We start from the raw sequence: 18,875 nt of genomic DNA, 5'->3' as shown, positions 1-18,875 counted from the left end.
ACAGCTTGTTTGGCTGTGTTAGCAGAGTTAGCCTTTCTTCCAAACTAAAGTTTTGTTACTCATAACTTCTCTCATATTTATTATTTGCCGACTTGGCAATGGCTTCATTCAAATTCAAATTCGAATCGAAAGCAAAATCGAAAGTTCAACAATAAAATGCTTTGGAGCCGCCATCTCCAAACTCTCCCGTCACTCGTAGACCCAAATGATATGACACAAATGCCCACAATTCAAAATTGTTTGTTCATAAAGCAAAATACGTGCTTGCACTCTTACACAAATATATGCATTTATGCTTACATATTTATGTGTGTCAAACACTAATGCTTTCAAATAGCGTAGATCGAATATCAAGTATGCGCTTTGGCTATTTTAGTGCACACCAACACATCTGCGTTCATGCTATGAGTGCCTTTCATAGAAGTTAGTTGCCGACTGTGATTCTTCACGGTTGCACAATTACATAACTGTTGTTGACAGCTCGATACAAGGGCAGCTCGAACTGCCAGGACCGTCTGGTGGGGGTAATGCTCTCGATGGCAAGACTCTTCACTCCTTCGAAGGCTAAAATTGCAGAGATATAAATTTGCTATTCCTGCTAAAAATAGCCCAATTCACTTTTGGCCCCTTGTTAACTATTCATTTGCTTTAAATTGTGTGTTGAGCTCGATAAATGGCGGTCATCAGTGTATAGTTATTTGCGAAAACGAATGCCATTGCTTTAATGCCAAACGCAGGCGTAGTTATGTTGATTTTATGTATGCGAATACGGTCGTCTAATGCATTAGCAATGCAGCATTTATTCATAACTACACATTTGCTACTCTGATTTCTCAGAGTGTTATCGCTGTGATGGGCGCCAAGCCACACCGTTAAAATAAAAACGTTCTCTAGCTTCAGTGGCGCACATATAACGGCAAGCACCCAGAATGAAAATCCACAAAAGAACACCGCAAAGCAACTACTTCCTCACTTGGCGTCCACAGCAGTTTGTATACCCGAACCGGTAGGCTCACACTTACAGTGAAGAACGCATGTTTTGTGCCTTACCTCATTGTTGATGTTTTTGCTCTGCTTCGTCACTTGGATGTGTGCGCCTGCCGCTTATCGAAATCGCGTCACACACGCCTGCCGCTGCGACCAGTCATGTGTGCGGTTTTACTCGTTCGTTTCGTGACTTTTTGATGTGGGAGCCGTCTCGCTTCGCTGCCAATATAGCTGTTTCCTCAGTTCATTTGGTTTGCTGTTTGTTGCTGAAATTTAGCGAATGACAGTCTGTTGGAGCTGTGACTTTATTTTGTGCGTTGATAAGCCGCTAAGAACCTTCGCTTTAGCGCTTTCAGAACTTCAATGCATGTGTCGCATTTTTTCAAATGAGAGTTCTTGTTTCCGTCTCATCCATTTCGAGGCTCTTTCTGTACTTCTGGTTCTTTGATATCTGTTATACGCGTTAGAAATTTAGAACTAAAAATGCCACTCTACTAATTGTAGGTGAGAGTGTCATCAGAGCCTCTCTTGGGGCTGCAATTTAGCTTTGACTCGCTTATTTCAAAGGGTTCGCCTGGGCGTATGAGTGATATTTGTGTTTAGGTATTTTTAAATTTTTTTGTCTTCTCTCGCTCATACGCCTTGTGGCATGCAACACCCAAATATTCGTTGCGAAGTAAAAAACCGAAAATCCACAAAAAGGGGAAATGCCCAAGGGACCCAGCACATATATAGAAAATGCTCGCCGAGAATTTGCATACGAGTGAAGTTTCAATTTGTCAAGCGAGAAGAGAAGAAATAAAAAATTTAAATAAATATAAAGGTTTTACTTTTGCTTGCATTTATTGTTGTGCCCTTTGAATTAAATATTGTATAACTTAAATTTTGTATTTGCATTTTCTTTTATCAACTTGTTCTTTCAACTTTTACAATGTGTTGCAGTTATATTCTGTCGCTGGCTCTGGCCGATCTGCTGGTCATTACCATTTGTGTGCCATTGGCCTCCATCGTCTACACACAGGAGAGTTGGAACTTCGGCGCCGAGATGTGTCGCATCAGCGAGTCCTTCAAAGACATTTCCATTGGCGTTTCGATATTTACACTGACCGCCCTGTCTGGCGAACGCTATTTCGCCATTGTGAATCCATTGCGCAAACTGCAGGTGAGTGCCACTGTGGATTGCTAGCAAATGCTGCTCATGAATAGTGCGAGCTGAGTTTCGCATCTTTACTTTGCATTTATATGGTGGTATTACATTTATTCTTATTTACATTTTTGTTTGCTTTTCTTTTGCAGACAAGGCCTTTGACCGTTTTCACCGCCTCAATGATCTGGATAGTGGCCATTCTGCTGGCGGCGCCTTCGTTTATTGTCTCCGATCTTCAAGAGATACATATTCCGCCAAGCAAGAATAGTAAGAACTTGACAATAGTCATTTGCTCGCCGTTCGGACGTTATCGTCCCAATTATAAGTCTTATTCCAAGTGAGTTTAGTCGAAACATAATCCTTAAAATGAAAACAATGGAGTTTTACAAGAAAAATTTTACTTATTTGTATATTTTGCAATTTTTTCCTCTCCCCTGCTCAAATTGCTCTCTCGCCCTCTCTGTGTTGTATAAACGCGCAAATACAATAACAAACAAAAGCCACACACTTCAAGTTTGGCCTAAACTATTGAAGCGCATTAGGTTTTATTCACATTTTATGGCTGTGTGGGTATAAAATAGTAGTTTCAAAAAGAATGTGTTTGCTTGACAAATTCTACTCAGTTCACATTGTCCCCATATCTGCGCAAGAGTGTGATTTTCCTTTCCGTTTCTTTGTAGTTTCTCATTCTATTAAACTACCTTGGGACGTGCAATCGGATTTGTGTAGAAGTTTGAAAAAAGCAGCGTGTGCAGACTTGTTCTTGACACACCTGAGTCATTTCGGCCATCAGCAATCAAATTATTTATTTATATCATCAAAAATATTTAAAATCGTTGTCAGATATAATAACCATTTATAACGAAAACTCAAATTTTGTTTCAATATTAGTGGTTTCTTTTACATTGTTTTTCCTTCGCTTGTAAACTTGTGAAAGAATGTTAGGTTGTCAAATACCTCCCGTACACTTTTGTGCTCTTTATTCAATGCTTTATAAAAGGTGTTACAGAGATCGGATTCAGTTCAAATATGCGACGTTTCTATCGATAATATGTTTCCATCTAGACGGCAACTTCATAATACCCCCCTCGTAGAAGCGCCCCTCCTTAATTGCGAAGAACTCGGACAGCTACTTTTCACAAGCCTGTTTTGAGTTCAACTTTACACCAACAAGGGCGGACAGGAACAGGTGGTAATCACTTGGCGCTATGTTTGGGCTATATGGTGGATGCGATAAAACCTCCCATCCAAGCTCCCGTAGCTTCTAACGAGTCATCAACGAAATGTGTGGTCTGGCGTTGTCCTGGTGGAACACTGCACCCTTCCTGGATGCTTCAGGTCGATCGCCTGTTTCAAGCGGTCCAGTCGTTCGCAGTAGATGGTAGAATTAAGCGTTTGGCCATATAGGAGCAGCTCATAGTGGATGATTCCCTTCCAATCCCACCAAACACACAGCAAAACCCTTCCTGGTCTTCAATCTCGGCTTGACCACTGTTTGGGACGATTCACCGGCCTTCGATCACGACCATTTTCTCTTGATATTGTCGATCCATTTTTCGTCGTCAGTCACCATCCGCTTCAAAAATGGGTCGAGTTCGTTCCGTTTTAGCAGCATATCGCAGGCGTTGATTCGGTCCAGAGGGCTTTTTTGCGTCAAATCATGCGGCACCCAAACATCAAGCTTTTTTGTGTATCCAGCCTTCTGCGGATGGTTTAAAATGGTTTGGTGATTAACTCTCATCTTCGGGCGATGTCACGAGAAGCCATATGCCGGTCTAACACATTATTTTCCATGATTTGATATTCTTCGTCACAGGTCTTCCGCCGGGTGGCTTATCCATGGTGTCGTTTTCACCCGCTCTGAATCGTCGAAACTATTCGTCCGCAGTTCGAAGTGATAGAATACTATCCCCCAAAAACACCATTAATCTCACGGAACGTGTCTTTAGCGGATTCGCCTTTAACGAAGGAAAACTTTAAAATAGCGTGATTTTCGGCGTTAGTGAACTCCATATTTACACGTCTATAACTGTTGAACGTAATATCCAAACTAATCATGCATAGCGTCGTTCTGTGGTTATGTCAAGATCTTTGAAAGATGTATGTATAGTTTTGCCAGATACGAGCTCTGTAGCGCCTTACACATAGCTGCGTAATTCAAAAGACAAAAAGGCGGAAGGGAGATATTTGACAACCTAATATATTACTGCTAGTAATAATTGCCAAACAGGAGCCCGGAAACTTTTCGATCTACATATTCAATGTCAGCAACAATTGCTTCATTTACCAATGTCCGCTTAAATAACTCCTTCTAGCAATGTCTTACACTGGCGTTCAGATTTTAAAGTTTACATTTATTGAGGAAAATTGAGAACAAGTATGTGTTGTATTAAGTATAAGTCAGGGAGTTAGATTCTTCTTAGCTATTATATATTATCTGTCAACTTTTTTACTTTTCTTTTCTTCTCATTCTATTACAGATACACTGTGATCAGTAAGGCGATCATTTATTATTTGCTGCCGCTGTTCATCATCGGCGCCCTGTACATCCTCATGGCCAAACGTTTGCGCACGAGTGCACGCGAAATGCCCGGCGAAGCGTTGGGCATGCAAAGTCGGTCGCAGGCGCGAGCGCGTCGTTACGTGGCGCGAATGGTGGTGTCCTTTGTTGTGAGTAAGTTGACATACGAACTAAATCAAATAATGTGCAATCGTTCTACAAATGCAATAATAGCAAGGAGGTAAATGGGTATGGGTGTGGCCAGTGGGCGAGCGGCTGTGTGTGCGCTTGGAAACAGTTTAGCAATATGCTGTGTAATATTGATATGCTGAGTGTTTGGAGAATAGTCGTGGGATGACACAACTGCAGAAATGCTTAATTAAATTTGCGCCTGTACACAAACGTGCCTCAGGAGGCAAGGGTGTAAGGGAGGTAGCTAGCGAATGGGACATTTTGTGTTGACAATGTGTTTCCTGCTGGATTTGTATAACGTAAAAGTTTTATTACCAAATATAACACAATAAATGCAGCGGTATTTAACTACTAGCGCATTTAAAAAGGCCATTTTCTCTTCAATATTTTTCCTTCGTCCTAAAGCCAGTTGCATTGTTACATATTTGAAAAATGAACTTTGCTTATTCGAGCATCTAAATTTTATTACCATAATTATTTTCATCTATTAACAAAAACGTTCGTTTATTGTCGCTTTATCTACTGAAAGAGTGACGAGTACAAATTTTAGGAGAAGTTGTGCCACGATTCCCTTGAGCAGCAAACTTTTCTGGCTGACTGTAATTCTGCACTTTGTTGCTTAGTGTTCGTACATAAAATGGTGTTGCATTGGATTGTCGGCTGGATTTGTCAACATAATTAGTCCGAGTCTGCAGGCGTTGTCAGCTGAAAGGGAGCCATTGAAAATATTTAATAGAAGAAAAACCAACAAATATAGTATTTTTGGAAGTTCGAAGAAGAAAAATGTTGATGCTTAACCGTTTATTTTATTTCTCATTCTTTGTAGTATTCTTTGGCTGCTTCTTCCCTTACCATGTATTTGAGTTGTGGTTCCACTTAAATCCCACGGCTGTAGATGACTTTGATGACTTCTGGCATGCCGTTCGCATAATAGGATTCTGTGCAAGGTAAGCAATGAGAAAAGTGTGCTGTAACGGTTAAGATAACTGTTAGAGGTTTATGGGTATACGACAATATAGGCACAATAGGGCTTGGGTTGCGGTGCAAACCTCAATTAATACCTAAGGGTATGCGATCGAATATATAACAGCAAGCAGAAGGTAGAAGACGAGGTCTTGGCGAAATCCAAGGTATAGACGTTGTAGTAGATTTACAATTATATAGACTAGTTCATAAAATGTCTGCCATTTTCGTTGGATCGAATTTGGTTTCTAAGGACCAGATGTTACTTGTATGGCTTGTCTTAAATTTTAACTCTTGGCGTTGCGCTAACTTGAGCTTAATGTGTGAAATAATTACCTCTAATACAGCACAAGGTAAAATATTGTGTTTTGTGCACATATGACGTCCTTTTAGACCTGCAAATGACAATGAGGAACGCAAATCCAGCGTTGATTTGCATGTCTCGAATCTTTCCGCTTTCTGTCTTTTCCACTTTAATGCTTTGTCTGCTGATAGCATTGTCTTTGCTGCATTCCTATACCTCACCAGTCATGTACAAGTATGTAGCTGAGCGTAGGGTCGCGTTGCTTCAGAAGCCACTGGAGATAAGTTGCTGCTCTAATGTATGCAGATTCAATGGAGACATTGCGCGAGAAGCAATTTTATCCAATTAATCCGGATAGTTTTCTTTCAGTGTTTTTCGTGGAATTTTTATTGGCAACCGATTGCATTATAAATAAATTAAAGTAGTGGATTATTTTTTAAGTATGCTCAGTAATTGTACAAATTTAAATAGCTAAGGAAATCGCATTCGCATTCGTAGTCGCCCCTACTCGTTCATTTTTATTGAGAAAAGGTAATGTGCTTGAGATAAATAATTAGGAGATGAATGGCGATCTAAGCCGAAGTCTAAGGAAATGTAGGAATTGTAATTTTCATGCACAGCGCACATAAGCTACCATCATTGCACTAATTAAATTTCTACGCTGATCGCCACCATTCCATTTCTATTATTATTCGCAGTTTCTTGCACTCATGCGTCAATCCTGTCGCGTTGTATTGCGTGTCCGGCGTGTTCCGGCAGCACTTCAAACGCTATTTGTGTTGCCTGTGCATTAAACGACAGCCGCACATCCGCCAACACTCCACAGCGACGGGCGTGATGGACACGAGCGTCATGTCGATGCGGCGCTCCACCGTCAGCAACTACAACCGCGCATCGATGCACATCAACAGCAACAGGGGTGGCTCAAATGGAGGCGGCGGCAGCGCTGAAGGCGGGTCCAGCACCAGCACAAACCTTCAACGGCAAGCCTCAATGCCGCTGCACCACAGCGTCACGCTGCAGAATAACGGAGCTGGCGGCGGCACCCACGCCGCTGGCGACAAGAGGTGAGATACGGTTGTCATGATGCTGGAAGCGGACGAGTTTCTTTAAGTATGTAATGCACTGCGCAATACTCGTGATCATAAGAGCACACCCAAACACGTACGCACACAACTGTCCGTTGTGCCATCACATGTACTACGTGTGCCACTCGATGGGATCTTACTTAGTTTAATGAGTTAAGTGTAGTGTTATTGTTGTACATTATTAGAGTTATTGTAGGGGGGAAGAATAACATTGTGTCGTGCAATTAAATGCGCAGTAATGAAGCGTCGTTCTAGTGACTTAAAGCGGGAAAAGGCGAGCAGACAGGGTTATCAGCTCGCTTCACTACTTAGGACAGGAGGATAGTGCAGCTGTGGGTTAATCAGCCTCATGGCGCTGCTTTTCACTAAGTTTTAAACCTAAGAGGTACGCTCCAAGTGGCATTACTGTAATGGTGATGTTATATTTAACTGTTTTTGTTAATATTATAAAGCGGTAGTGCTACTATCGTTCGTTTGTTGCAAATACACTAATGAGCAAAAGTTGAGTATGGCGTTTTAATAGCCTTTCCAAAAGCGATTTTTATGAAGTATACGTGTTCCTGATATATGTACATATGTATGTAATTTTTGCCGTTTTAATATCGCCGCTTTGCTCATCAGTATATAAACAAATAATAGCCTAATGTATATATGTATATGTATAATGAAATTTTGTTTAATTGTATGAAGAAACCGTAAATCAAATAGTTTAGTAAAAAGTTTAGTAAATAGTTTAGTAATTATATAAGAATATGGAAAAACATAAAAAATTACACAAATATCTCGTCGTGTTGAGCCACGCTTAAAAATACTTCGCCTAACTGTGAACTTGCTGCTAGAAGTAGAGTTAAGACTTTTTACATTAAATCAGGTTGTTGTTATTGTATATGAGTATTTGTATATGTGTGTAATTACTAATTCTCTAACTGTGAATGTATATATTTGCATAAATTGATAAGTTGCCTATATGTGTACTTGTGAGTACGATTGTTAACTGTATATAAAAATAGCAAATCACAACTGAAATGCAACCCGAACTAGAAGTTGAGATCCTGAGCGGGTATCTACATGAACACACACATAAATACGCGCGCACACATGCGGACAAATATATATTCGCACACATATGTATGTGTTATTATTGGGTTATTACACTCAAGCAAAGTGTTTAATTTACTTTTGTCACGAGGATATGGCAACATTCTCGCTCCATTCTACACATTCTTCCTTGTTTGTAAGTAATTTAAGCTAGTAAAGAATACACACTCACACACACGTTTGTATATACCAATACACATATGTAAGTAGATAAGTAAATGTACGTAACCTGAAAATAAAGAATGAACTCAAGAGACGCGAATACATAAAAACGCCAAGGCTTTTTTCTCATCTATATACTAAATCATTTGTAAGTAATGATAAAAAGCCGTTGAGTATAATAATGCGAAGGGTGGGCGCATTGTTGTTTATCACATTACATGCAAATCTGCCATAATTTATTGCAAAACACGCGGAAGATTAATGAAATGGCGCTCTCGTTCTACACCCACCTCGGGGCACAGAATGTTGGTGACTGGAAATTATTTCACAGTTCCTCGAAAAGAAATTAAGGCCTCCTGCTTGTGCACGTGCTTGTGACCAAGCTTGATGAAAAATGGCAACTCTTTTAGCCGTTTATGCAGAGGCGACCGCCAGAGTGTAGGGGTTAGATGTGCGAACTCGTCTCCTGCTTCGTTCAATATCAGGGGCTGTATGCTCTAATGTCATTCGTCGCTGACACGTATTGAAAAGCGCGCTCATTGTTAAGCCTTGTGTAAGCTGCTCGTAAAATTAACCAGGAGAGAGGCTGCTTAAAGTTTTCTGTAGAAATCGACTATTAGGTACAAAATAGTGCCTTCGATCATGTAATTCGCAGTAGGATCAGAAGACTCATTAAGTTTAGGTGCAACAATTGCTGAAGGCAACAATTTCATGAGCCACGATTGCCACGATTGCCACGCTTCAAGAAGCTTAGACCGATTTTCATCAGCCTTAACAAATTTTGTTGTTCTCTCTTTATCGCGACAGTTGAAAAGTTTCATTTTATTTTTTGTTTCTTTCTGCTTTTGACCTTGCTGACAAAGCATCATGTTTTGTTGCTACGATGTTGTTAGCAGTATACTCGTATACATAAATATGTAGCTGTGAGATTATCTATTGTCATTTGACCAAGTGCAATGCTGGTTATTTTCTGTGTTTGCACAGTTCGTTTGAATTCGTTGACCCTCAAGCGAATATATTTTTACATGGTGCTTTTATTATCCTTCACTCTGCAGATGAGCACAGCTGATTTGATTACGTTTTTTATGTGCTTTTCCCTGCTCAACCCACAATCACGCATACGAGGTGCCTTTTGCACTAAGGTAGTCGACGCACACACACACATACACGCACGCACGCAGGCTCACACACACATACACAGCCCAATCAGTTGCATATGTAAATATTTTCGAAAATTTTTTTTGTTGGTGCAAAATAGTGTTGTCCAGCAGTAAACAAACGGCAAAAGCGCAAAAATGTAAGAAAGCAGAAAAAATGAAACAGTTTTGTTGATAGTAAAGTTGGATACTAATTTTCGTTTGCGCGCCGAATGGAATTCACGGACGCACGTAGCTGAGATATGTTTACAATTTATTTGCTAATTTCAGACTTAAATACATTTCAGATACTCTTTGGATAGCTTGGAGCGTTACTAAGTCGCGGGATTTCATATATAAGTATATATGAGCTCTGTATACATAAGTACATATAGATGTATATGTAAGCAGCGATGTTGTTAGATGCCACTAAAATTTTATTTATTGTAATAAAAAGCGCATTGGAGCGCTGGTGTAGCTTTGTTCGGTGTACGCCTGCATTGGATCCTTAAGCCTTTGAGAAAAGCATATTAATTACGGAATATGTACATACATACATACATATGTATGTCAGTGTGCAATTAAATATTGAAAGTGTAAACTGCATATTTTGTAAAATGTATACGAAAATAAAGAAATGTAAGACAGACAACAAAAATAAATATTATTGTTTGGAAATGGAATTTCGTAGCTGCTGAATTCATCGCAAAATATTGTGACTTCTGTGAACATAAACAGACGGTGGTTGCAAAGTCTTAAGTATTGAGTCGTTCAGTAAGTAATTTCGTTTGATGACAACAGCTGATCTTATTGAATATTTTCGCAGCCAATTTCACTTTCAACCGATTTACCGATATGTATTTGAACAGCTGACATGGTAAAGCTTGTTTGTAAACAAAAAAATGCTGTTAAGTTTTTTGGAATGTGTTTAGCTTGATGTCCAGTAAAAGATAAAATATCGAAAACAGTATTTTCGGCTTAAAGGTTAAAAATGCAGTTCAAGCAAGGCGAAAATTATGTGATGTGTACGGAGAAGATGTGTTATCCGAGCGTTAATGGCAAAATTGATTAAGGATTTTAAAGAAGTGGTTTATTTTGAGCCTTTGCCCGACGAAACCACGATTAATCCTAAAGTGTATTGTGATTAGCTGCACAAATTGAGTGATCTACTCAAACAAGAAGCCAGAATTGAACAATTGACAAGATGTAGTGTTCCAGAAGGATAATGTGAGAAGTGGACCGAGTCGATGTTAGGACCTCGGAGCGTACGCACACTGGAGATGCGTCTTCCGTCTATCACAACATGATGGATCTGGTTGGTGGCTTTTTGATCCGGAGGCAGCCAGGTAGCTTGATGAACTTTTCTATGCTGGAATCTAGTACTGCAGATGACCATATTTCGGGCCCGGCGATGTCGATCTTTGGTCACATCGTCCTTATCTTGCGTCAGCGCGTGGGCGCAAATCAGCAATATGTTGTAGCGGATTGTGGCTAGACGTTATTCCACTGGGGAGAATGACAGTACTCGGCAAGGGAGTCTCCCTTCCACTACGAATCCCACACCGAATTTGCTCTCCTTTATATAGCCCCTACAGTAAATGCCACAAGGACCTACTCGCCTCAGTCCTTGTCACGTCCATCGCATTTCTTGGACGGCGGTGATGTAAGCCTTCACTCTAACGAGGACATCAACCATCAACCAGCTGGGCAGCGGCACCTTCGCAATTATAGGACCGGACACTCCAGGTGCATGGTTTAAATCGTTATCCTTACTGCGTTAGCCATGGTCGTTTACTCTTTAGAGGAAATGTTTCGCTTTCTCAATTTAGCTCGCCTTCAAACGGATGTTTTTTGATCAAAGACCGGAAGTCGTGAGCTGCTTGAGCCATATGTAAAAGAATCGTTTCTGGCCACTCCCAAGTGAATGGCAATCAGAGAGGTTTCCTCATTTCCGTGAACTTCTACACATGACTCCATTCATGGCATGAAATTTGTATGAGAGAATTTTCACCTCAAATCAGGACGTCAAAACCTACTTGGACCAGTTTTTTCGCCTACGAGGATCAACTATTTTATGAGCGTGAAAACAATCGCTTCTCCGAAAGATGGTAAAAGATATTGGCCTAAAATGGATAATATCTAATTTCATAAAATGTTTTACAAAATAAAAAAATAAAAAGGAAATTGCTTAGTGAACGACCCAATATGTAATGCAGTACGTAGAAGTTGGTAGGCACGTGCTGTCTGCGGCATTAACGCCTGTAAACAATGCCAAAGTGTGAAAAGTGCTCGCAAATATTGAAAATGAAAGAAAATAATTGTTTTGACTTTGTAACTTCGGTTATATACCCGCGAAAAGTAAGCAAAAACAAAAATTGAAATGAAAACAAAACGCGAAGGAGTTAACTTTCCACTGTCAGTGATGGCCTGCATCTTAATGCCATGTAAAAGCCATTGCTGGATTTTGGTAGCATAGCTTTGAGGAATGACCTCTTCAATAAGGATCCGAAATAATTGGTAACTCAGCGAAAACTGTGCAAGTGTGTTTTATAAGCTGCTTGAGCAAATGCAAAACTAACTTATAGTGTTCATAAATCTACCCATTCGCGCCTTTTCAAAATTATCCCTTTTTTATTTAATATTTGCGAAGTTGTGCGTCTGACGTGAATCCTGTTGGTTTCGTGTATTACCTGTAGAGAATTGAAGCCTACTCACACATGCTCATGCATACGCTTGCTGAGTTCTATACACATTGACAAATTAATGCGAGTCATTTAATCCTCGACGTTGTGTCTTAAGGAAATAATAAATTCGAGAGCCAAAGAGCTGTCAATCTAACTAAATACAGACATTTATATGTTCTTAGCAGTTTGTATTTCCTTACACACAGTCACATATACTTGTATACACATACGTAGACGGCCTTTTATACTTTTGCTTTATTGTCCTTTTTTATATTCAGTGTTAAGATCTATTCACTTTTGTATGCGGTTGAATCAATTGTCGAAGCGTTTTCGGCCTTCTGATTGAAGTTTCTTTAAAACATGCATCCTGAAAGAATCAATCGCTTCTGCAGCTGTCGCAAAAGTTGACTTCTTAGTTTATTTTTTTCGTACGAGAATAAAAGAAAGCATTCAGTGCAAGTTAGGACTATAGGGCGGATTACTGATCCAATCAATGTTTTAAGTGGTCCAGCTTGCAGTTGTTTCGGCTGATATGGGAGAGCTCGCATTGCCGTCGTGAAGAGTCATCCTTTTCGGTGGTTAGTTTTCCTATTTACTTGAAGTAAATTGGCAAAAAAATGTTTTCTGCTGAAGATTATTGTGTTTTCTTTCCATTTTTTGACCGAGATGAATATTTTAAGTTACTGTAAACAAACTGTAAAACTGTAAAATTCGTATGTCAATACTTTCTGAGTATATATGACATCCAAAATGATGAAACTTTATAACAAATTTGTGAGGGGGCAGATTGCAACAACACGACTGGTTTACAAATATTTTCTATGACTTAACCTCTACTTGAAAATAAGCAAATAAATGAAATAAAATGCAAAACCTTCATATTTTAATTTTTCATTTATCTGTTTCACTGGAATTCGTTGTTGAAATTGCCCGTGAATTGAATAAACGTAAACAGCAAAATTCGAAATAAAAGTAATATTACAAACTATGTATGTATGTATGGCATACAAGAACAATAATATTAATAAACGTTTTTTCAAGTTTAAATTTTCCAATATATTACATCACATGCACTTAGTTGAATATTTATCAATGTGCTAATGTCATTTATTTCGTTTTCCTCTTAAACAATTAAATAATTCCCTGAAATAATTCACAGATTAAAGGTTAACTGAGTTTGTAATTCCACTTAATTTTTATACCTTTTTGAAGTTTCAGAAAGGATCAAATTGTTACAGCTGCAGGCCTTTTGCATCCTTTTATCGTCGCTTTCTTCTAATCCCGTATTTGTTTTCCTTTTCCCCGCCGGTAGGCCGGTAGCAAAGAAAATATATTGAAGTATCGTGACGTTGAACAAGTGTTTTCAGATGCCGCATCTTCTTCCAATTGTATTTGTATAGAATATGTATACAGGGTAGGTACGCATGTATGCCCACCTTTACGTGTCAACGTTCACCTTTAGACACATTCACATGTGTTTGCTTGCTTTTACGTGTCCTCACATAACCTCACACAAATGGTTTACAAGGTGATAACGATGGAAGCACACAAATTTGCAGACGTGTCTCTCACGCTAACGTAGAATCGGTAAATTAAAGATTATGTTGCTCAGTGTGTTACCTGTTTAAGCTAACTACATAAGCCTACACACATGAGGCCGCTATAAAATGTCTTGAATGTCAGAGATTTTACTGAAATCTGCGCTACCGTACCAGTTTTAAGTTTGAGTTTAACCCATTGTAAATATGTATTTTCACATCACTGAAGTTCACCGAAATCTCTTCCTACTACAGTGACCTCTTCAAGTCGCCGCAGTGAGAATTGCATGCTTAAATGGGGTGGCTTTTCTCTGCTTGCTTTCGATTTTCTTCCTGCAAATCAATTTCCAGAGTGACGAATAAAATGTGAATTGCATTTGATGCTCGAGTAAACACGAATTGGTTTAGACTTTAGTATATATTTACACGCACATAGCTCGAGGGCGCATATATTTATTAAGATTCGATAAGCGGGGATGAAAGTTCTTGTAGTGCCATAGGAAACCTTTCGCTGAAAGTTAAGCGAAAAGTGCCAAGCCTCGCGTTATTTGCCCAAAAGATGATACAAAGCATTTGTGAAGACTCCTGAAAAAGATGGTTGAACAGAAATTCTTTATAAAGCGGCGTCAATTTCTTTTTTTGGTATATTTAAAATGCAAATTTTAGTTCTCGCAAACTGGTCTTCTGCGCTAACTAACCACACTTAGCCGAATTCCTTTTGAAAAGTACCACCTTTTGGTGACTACCGGATCCACTTTGACTGCAATAGCAGTCCACCACAAGTCTAAATTCTCTTTGGTTTACTGGAAATATTGATAGTCAAATTGTATTATTAAAATAGAGTTAACCACCACCGAAGCAAACATTGAGAACACACATTCGCTGTTGAAATTGAATAAACCCAATAAACTCAAATGATATTCGTTAATCGACAGCTGCAGCTGAAAGCTCTCTACCTATGGAAGAATTAAAAGGAAAAGATTAGCGTCAATTGTTAATATTTTAACACTTTACTCACACTTCGTTCGAACTCCTTGTCCATCTGCGGCAGGTTAGTATGTAGCTCTAAAAGTGCAGAAGTCTTGTGAAATACACCCACGTGTTCGAGTGTCGTAATCAAAAAATCCACCATGTCGACAGTGTAGACCAGATAATAGACGCCCATCAATACAGACACCCAGCCATATTGACTTATTGTGAACTCACCGACCCATAACACCGAATAAATGGTGTGTATTAAAGATATATTTAAAATGAACATATTGAGCAGCACGCCCACACCTTGCCATTTCAATATGTCATTTATGCGTAAGGCCAAGCTCTGCAGCTGTATATGCACCAACGCCAATTCGTCTAGCTCGCGGCTTAATGTGAGACAGCGCGCCTTGAATTGCTTTCGGCAGAGCTGCTGATCTCGTAGATGTGTCACGGATTTCGCAGCTTTAATAATATCGGCGAATTGGCGATTTAATACATTCCCGAAGAGTGTAATGGTTCGCAGAGCAAAATAGTAGTGACTCATATTCAAATATAGAATATTGGAGATGAGAGAGAACAACACGTTGCTGATGATGAAGGGCACGTTCATCTGATTTTTATTCACACCAATTACTGTGATGAGCCTTAAGGCATCGACGAGTACACCAGAGATTATGTTTTTTATGATCTTCACTTCGAAGCGTCGTTGCCACTCGAATGGTACTGGAAAACGTGAGAAGTAAACGTAACGCAAATGGTTAATATCCCGTATAAACTTCAAGATATCACGACGCCGCTGCCAATTGTAAACGATGACCAGCGCCACAGCCAGTAAACGCAGGGTTTTGGCTGCTATGAAGACATAGAGGAGCAAGCGGCCCACACGCTCGTTTCGCAGCAACGTGCATACAGCTGTGTAGTAAGTCCAAGGCAATGTTGTTAAAGCCAGCACATTCATAACAGCGCTGTAATATGTTATGAATGGTGTGATGTGCACTTTGTTGCTGTTGAAATCATAACGGAAACGTAATGTGCCCAGAGCGAGCGAGTAACAGTAGTGACCATAAAGTAGCCAATAGGTAATGCGGTACATGCTTGACGAGCGCCGTATGCCGATTGCATAAAATTTATAAAAATTTGTATTCCTAATGCAATTAGATCAAGTTATGTCCATCTACTTTTGTTGATGAACTCCATTGCATTTTTATCTTTGCATGATAATCTTGATGTTACTGCCTTCTAAGAACGATAGTTTGCACTACGGGTCAATGGTACTTAAATCGAATATTCAGATAATATACTTAACCCTTGGTGGTAAAAAGGACTTTATAGGACGATCAGTAAATATGAGGGAAATATGTCATTGAAACTTTCTGAGCGAGTTCAAGCCTAGTCAAGGGTTCTGTTTTAAACTTTATGCAGATCTGACTCGATTGAAGCATAAATTGGATCTAAATCCGAATCCAAAATTTACTTGCACACGAAGCATTCTGTGAGACGACAGATGTATTTATTTAACCTGCCTTCAACTTCACTGCACTTCACTTATGTGGTGTAATTGTTGGAAAAAGTTCATTTATTTGCTTGACAAGTTGGTCTTTGTGTCAAAGTTGCTTCTAAATAAGCCGTCTATATAGCTGCTTGTGCTCCCCTCTGTCTATCGGAGAGCCTTTCGTCCAGCAACGTCTGTGCTTGCTATATATTTCCGAAGTCAATATTTAATAAGTGTTGTATCAACTATTATTGTTGTAACATTTCATGGAAAGGGCAACACTTTTGTTGTGAAACTTAAAAGTGCCGTTACAAAATTAATGCGAATGCGGTTGAATGATTGTCTTACTGAATTGAACCATGCAGTGTTAGAAAACACTGACAATCAATTGTGAACAGTTTTTGATGTCTGCAGCTCGGTTTGATATTAATAAAAAAAAATTAAAAGGTGAAGTATACTTTTTTTTGATACGATTACAAAATCACACACATTTTTATGTAACATTTCATATTTTTCATTAAAGCATTAGTTTTGTAGCGACGTACATGGCAGCAACTTTTTTAAGAGAGACTGACGACAACGTTTTAAAACTTAAAGAGCCAAGGGAAAAATATGGAACTTTGTCTAGGTTATATGGTTCATATTTACTTCTCCGACTCAAAGTGAATTCGAAGGAACTTGTTGTTGCCAATTATTTAGAAGCAAGCTTATTTGCGTACTTGTAACAGCATGTGGAACACTTTCGTGTTAAGCTTTCCAAGAAGTTAATTAAGTGACTTGTATTCAACCGTATTTAGTTCGAATGATTTCTCCGTTAGCTTACCGTTGTCGTATGTGTAATTACGAGCCACTTACTATTTATAGTTGCATGGGAAAACGCTTATTTAGGAACTTATATTTACGGGACTCATGAAAGCAGTCTCAGAAGTGCCGGCATGAAAGCTGTAAAGCACGAATTATTGCGTTCATCTTCTTAGTAAAGCTGCTTCTCGGTAGTAAAAGTCAAACATTACTCTGTTGATTAGAGTGCAGCTGAAATTGAAAGCTGATAAGCAACGTACAAATTTCTAGTAATCAATCAGCTGCGCAAGAGTTTAAAACCGTTCTCTTATATGTGTGTATTTCCTACGTATAAAAAGTTGCAGGCAGGAACTGCCTCTTAATCGACCGTTTCCGTTTTTCACAGCGATTGATAAATAAGTGAGAAAAGCATTTTGCGTTCTGTGCTCGTTTTACGCTTAACGAGCTAAGCCATATTGGCTGAAACACAGCTAAGCAAACGCTTAAAGCTTTAAACTGATTCTTCTTAATTTCTGGAAAACAATGCTGTATATGAAATTCTTTTGAAATATGAGTTACTTTGAAAAGGGAGAGCAGTTAAAGCAAAATGGCGGACGGCGTAGCGTAGCGATATTCGCTTCGATGACTAATGAGTTGATTATCTTTTTGTCAAAGAAGCTTAGAATAGTTGCCTATTATTAAATGACCAGAGTTTAGTTCAACTTAAAATCGCGTTAATATTGCCAAGTTTCACTAAAAATCTAAAAAAATCAATAAAAATAAGAATGACTATTGGATACTAGTATCAGTATCTAGTACACATCAATGCGCTCGCAGGTATTTCAATGACTGCGTCTGTTTTGTTTCCGCTTTCACATTTTATTTCCAACAGCAACTGACAAACATTCGGCACGCGAAATCGCTCAAACGCAAATAAGGAACCTCTAATTTCCCAATGGCGGCGAGCATTTTGTTGCCGAGTTCAAACTAAAAATACGCCAAAACCTGTCGAAAAAATCTTTTAGACAAACCCATTATAAATATGCAAAAGTAAGGTACCTAATACAATTCCCTAAATAGTAGTGGATTTGTAGGAATTCTTTAATATTTTGTAATAATTTAAGTAAACTGTTAAAATGGCATTCATTCAATGAAATATCAAATGTTGCTGTTTTGCAAAAACGTTAGATAAGTAAAAAAATTTAGAAGCGAGAAACTATTGAAATGACATGTTCCGGCTTGCTCTACGATCAGCGGAAAAGTGCGCAAAATTATAATAAATTCATTACTTGAACTGTTACTCAGATGCTCTAATTTACTTTCTATACAATGTCTGTGTAACCCGAATTTCTGCGTTTATGCAATACGTTTTCACAGCTCCGCCACTTTATCTGCTTACGTCGCGGCAGCACAATGGTCGGCGGCATTTCGCGCCATAAGCCAAACATTTAGTAAGATTCCGAAGAAAGCAAGTATTTCAAGGGAAGCCTCATCACAGCTAACCATACACACACACACACACACACACACATACTTAGCGATGCACACAATCTCGGCAAGCAATCAATTAACAACAGTAACTGCGGCATTCGTTGATAGCCGACAGTGCCTACCGGTCGTTTGTCTAATTTGTGCGACTGCTCATGTCCGGAATGAGTGATGGCGTACCGTTGAGTTGTTGGGAAGCGGCGTGTTGCTTAGCCGTGCTGGTACACGCTCAGTTGGTAGATTTGCTAAATGCGCGCCGGCGGCTTTTGATTAGCGCGAGGTTTCTTAGTAATTTTCGCGTTGTGTTTTACTGGTGAGGCTTCATTTTCCAGCGCGGG

General features: G+C 39.2%; 2 protein-coding genes across 3 annotated transcripts in view; one reads left to right on the top strand and one right to left on the bottom strand.

The window, feature by feature from the left end:
• The window catches only part of LOC105228106 (neuropeptide CCHamide-2 receptor), a 53,269-nt gene extending 43,039 nt beyond the window's left edge, over positions 1-10,230 (top strand). For both annotated transcript variants that reach the window (XM_011207744.4, XM_049453943.1), the window contains exons 3-7: positions 1,930-2,149; positions 2,284-2,471; positions 4,615-4,808; positions 5,653-5,773; positions 6,792-10,230. In XM_011207744.4, coding sequence (XP_011206046.2) covers positions 1,930-2,149; positions 2,284-2,471; positions 4,615-4,808; positions 5,653-5,773; positions 6,792-7,164 — 1,096 coding nt within the window. In that variant the 3' untranslated portion in view covers positions 7,165-10,230. The remainder of the gene's footprint in view (positions 1-1,929; positions 2,150-2,283; positions 2,472-4,614; positions 4,809-5,652; positions 5,774-6,791) is intronic.
• Positions 10,231-14,599: 4,369 nt separating this feature from the next.
• On the bottom strand, positions 14,600-15,870 carry LOC105228211 (putative gustatory receptor 36b). Its single transcript, XM_011207928.2, has 2 exons — positions 14,818-15,870; positions 14,600-14,755 (listed from the first exon to the last, which is right to left on the bottom strand). Exons 1-2 carry the CDS (start codon positions 15,868-15,870, stop codon positions 14,600-14,602), a joined length of 1,209 nt encoding a protein of 402 aa, XP_011206230.2.
• Between the last annotated feature and the right edge of the window lie 3,005 nt (positions 15,871-18,875).

Source organism: Bactrocera dorsalis, chromosome 3 (assembly GCF_023373825.1).
Source record: "Bactrocera dorsalis isolate Fly_Bdor chromosome 3, ASM2337382v1, whole genome shotgun sequence".
Lineage (NCBI taxonomy): Eukaryota > Metazoa > Arthropoda > Insecta > Diptera > Tephritidae > Bactrocera > Bactrocera dorsalis.
This window is presented reverse-complemented; position numbering and strand designations above follow the sequence as displayed.